Source organism: Monoraphidium neglectum, assembly GCF_000611645.1.
Source record: "Monoraphidium neglectum strain SAG 48.87 unplaced genomic scaffold scaffold04965, whole genome shotgun sequence".
Classification (NCBI taxonomy): domain Eukaryota; kingdom Viridiplantae; phylum Chlorophyta; class Chlorophyceae; order Sphaeropleales; family Selenastraceae; genus Monoraphidium; species Monoraphidium neglectum.
In genome coordinates this window covers 1-3,733 of record NW_014008665.1, presented here as the reverse complement: position 1 = coordinate 3,733, position 3,733 = coordinate 1, and the positions used below count along the sequence as shown (strand labels likewise).

At 69.8% G+C, this 3,733-nt stretch overlaps 1 protein-coding gene across 1 annotated transcript; it reads left to right on the top strand.

Moving 5' to 3' along the window:
• Positions 1 to 500: 500 nt before the first annotated feature.
• MNEG_15026 (chromodomain-helicase-DNA-binding protein 1) lies at positions 501 to 3,547 on the top strand (the record flags this gene model as incomplete). The annotated part of the gene is made up of 7 exons (XM_014036503.1): positions 501 to 595; positions 988 to 1,125; positions 1,322 to 1,429; positions 1,685 to 2,012; positions 2,210 to 2,383; positions 2,552 to 2,659; positions 3,041 to 3,547. 7 exons carry the CDS (start codon positions 501 to 503, stop codon positions 3,545 to 3,547), a joined length of 1,458 nt encoding a protein of 485 aa, XP_013891957.1.
• Between the last annotated feature and the right edge of the window lie 186 nt (positions 3,548 to 3,733).

The following is a 3,733-nucleotide window of genomic DNA, read 5'->3' as shown; positions in this document are numbered from 1 at the left end:
GCATCGGCCAGACCGAGGCCGTCAACATCTACCGCTTTGTGACCAGCGGCAGCGTGGAGGAGGACATCCTGGAAAGGGCCAAGCGCAAGAGGGTGCTGGACCACCTGGTGGGGCGCGCGCGCGCACACACACACACACACACGCACGCGCGCACACGCACGCACGCACGCACGCACACACGCACACACACACACACACACACACGCACGCACGCACACACACACACACGAGCACACAAGCACACACACACACACACGCACGCATGCCTACACACACACACGCATATAGACACACACATATACACACCGGGGGTCAAGTGAGAAGGAGGCAGCTTATCAGTGGCGTGTATTCGCTGCATGCGGCGGGGCCTGCTCGATCGATAGTCGCCTCTCTTTCCCCTCCCACCCCGGGGCCCGCTACCCCGCGCGACGACGCAACGCGACGGCGCCCCTCCCTCCTCTCGCACGTCGACGTCTTGCGTCCCCCAGGTGATCCAGCGGATGGACGCCAGCGGCCGCACAGTTCTGGAGCCGGGCGGCAACAAGGCCTCGGCCAAGCAGCTGTTCGGCAAGGAGGAGCTCGCGGCCATCATGAGGTGCGGCTGGGGCCAGAAAATCGGCCGGGGGTTGCAGAGGGGCCCTTAGGGACGCAGGAGGGCGCCCGGCCCCGTTGGCCGGGGCAGGGGCAGCTCCCACGCGCCCGGGCGCGGGTGAGACGCGCGCCACTGGCGAGGGGCTGCGGCTCAGGCCCTGCTTGCCGCGCGAGCGCGCGCCGTTTCCGGACGCAATCGCCTCTGATTCCCATGCCTGCAGCGGTGCACGTGCGCACATGCATGCACACATGCACACGCCCACACAGAGACACACATGCATGCACGTGTACACACACGCACACATGTACATACACATCTAAAAATACTCATGGACTCTGCATCATCATAATTACACGCATCCGCCCCCCCCCCCTCGACCCCCACCCCACCCCCAGGTTTGGCGCGGAGGACCTGTTCAAGGGGGCGGCGGAGGAGCAGGAGGCCGCGCGCCAGCAGCAGCGCGCCATGCTGGAGGAGGACATCGACGCGATTCTGGAGAGGGCCGAGGTCGTGGAGGCGCGAGAGGGGGAGGGGTGAGTGCCACGGCCCCGGCGCGGGCGCCGGCGGGCCGCCGGGTCTGGTTGCGCTGCGGTCATAACATAGCTGTGCGCGGCCCAAAGCCTTTGCATCAGGCAGCCGTCACCCCAGTAGCATCAGCGATGACAATCCACGCATGCAAGTAGAAGCGAAACGCGAGGCTCCACTGAATCGCGCCGCCGCACTGTGCAGGGAGGAGGGCGCGGCGGCCGACCTGCTGGGCAGCTTCAACGTGGCGACGTTCAACACCGCGGAGGACGACGCCACGTTCTGGGAGCGCCTCATCCCCCCGGAGGAGCGGTGCGCGTCAGCCGCGGCGGCGGGGCCCCCGCGACGCGACCGCCCGCCCTGGGCCGGGAGTTGCGCTGTCTCTTTTGGGCCGCGGCCGACGTTTCGGGCAGCTCAAGAGGCGCCCATATCTCCCTCCCTGCCTCTGGCTTGAGCGCCGCGCCAAACACGTGGCTATGCTAGGCCTAGACCAGGCAAGCGCGCACTCAAGGCAGAGCACGCACACGTGCGTCCACACACTCCCGCAACCGCCGCCGCCGCCCCCAGGGTGTCACTGGAGGAGCGGGACGAGCTGCTGCTGCCCCGCGCCGCGCGCCTCAAGCCAGAGGACCGCGAGGCGCTCGGCCTCGCCCCCGCCTCCGCCTCCGAAGACGACAGCGGCTCCGACGGCGGCGGCAGGGACCGGCGCGCCCGCGGCGGCGGCGGGGCCGGCGGCGGCGGGGGCGGGAAGAGGCGGGGCGCCGCCGCGAGGAGCGCCGGCGCGGGGAAGAAGAAGCACGTGTCGGGCGCGGAGCCGGGGCCGGCGATTGAGGGGGCGGCGCTGCGGGTGGATGAGTGGCTGCTCGACGTGGATGAGGAGGGGCGGCCGCAGCAGGTGGGCGCGCTGGCCGGGCTTGGTGGGAGGGGCGGCGCGAGTGAGCTCGTGCGCACTTTGTGCAATCCATCTGTGTTCAGGGGTCTCAACAGCAGTCCTCAGTCCAGGCTGTCATACAAGGCCTGGAGGTGCCTGTATTCAGGACTGTGCAGGGAGGGACAAAGCGTTTGGCTCCGTGCGCGCGTCACCCCACGCAGGAGGGCACCCCCGCGCCAGGCGGCGGCAAGCGCGCGTCGGGCTCCCCGCGTGGCGGCTCTCCCGACCCCGCGCCCGCCAACGTGCGCACCATCAGCCGCCGCGACGCCGCCGCGTTCGTGCGGGCGGTGCGGCGGTACGGCCTGCCTCAGCGGCTGCCCGCCATCGCAGCAGAGGTGCGAGGGTCCTGGTCTCCATTGCAGCCCCATTCGTTAACCGGCCTGAGGCCCACAAACACACAACACACCCACACACGCACACGCGCGCTCCCGCTTGCTCTGCACAGAAACCCGCATCTATACGTTCGCACACACTTATCCCTTACCCCCTCAACCCCCCTGCAGGTCGGCCCGGCCCTGGAGGACGCGCCCCCAAGGCAGCGCCTGAGCCTGTGGCGCAGCCTGGTGGACGGCTGCAGGACGGCCGTGGACGAGACGCCCGAGGACGCCAAGGTGTGGCCCGCTTCTCCCTCTCCTTGGGACCCCCCGCCCCCAGCTTGCGTCCCTGGCATGCCACACAGCCGCCGCCTTCCTGCCTGCCGCCCTCCGGGGCGCGCGTCGCGCGGCTCGAGCACTCTGCGGGACGCGGCGCCCAGGTCACTCTCAGCAATCATAAGGACACGCGCGGGCGCACGCTCAAACACACGCACATTCACACACACCTGTGCACAGGTGTGTGCACACACCAATCTCTCTCTCACACACACACATACACACACACTCGCGCGCGTGCGATCACACACACGTGGGCACACACCCAATCTCTCTCTCGCACCCACAAACACACACACATGCACAAACACGCGTACACATGCCATAATACCCACGCCGCAGGACGCCATGCTCGATTTCTTCGGCGTCCCCGTGAAGGCCCAGGAGCTCCTCAATCACCTCGCCCAGATGAAGCTGCTCGCCAAGCAGCTGCTCGCCCTCGAGGACGCCGGCCAGCAGCTGCCGCGCGCCTTCCGCCTTGAGGCCGGCGCCGCGCCGCCGGCGCCGAAGTGGGGGCCCGCGGTCGGGTGGGGGGCGGCGGACGACGCGGCGCTGCTGGTGGGGGTGTTCTGGCACGGCATCGGCCACTGGGAGGGCATCCTGGGGGACCCGCGGCTCGGGCTGGCCGGCAAGCTGTCGTGCGTGCTCGCGCCGCCGCAGAAGCCGGCCGCGCCGGCGGCGACGCCGCCGCCGGACGGCGGCGGCGAGGCCGCGGCGGCGGCGGCGGCGGATAAAGAGGCGCGGGAGAAGGAGCACCTCCCAAAAGGTGGGGCTGGGGGCTGGGGGCGTGCTTGGCCGTGGGGTCTGCAGGGGTTTGGGGCTGTGGGGCTGTGGGGCTGCGCTCACTGACCAGTGGCGGGCGGTACTGCAGCATCGAAGCGACCTCCGGCGCCATTGCCAGTTGCGGTGACAGCGGATGCGCTCAACGCAACTGCCGCGCCGCGCCTGCACCACGCCCACGCAGCGTCCCACCTGGAGACGCGCGTGCTGAGCCTGCTGCGCAAGATGCATGGCGCGCACAGCAAGGCGCTCGCG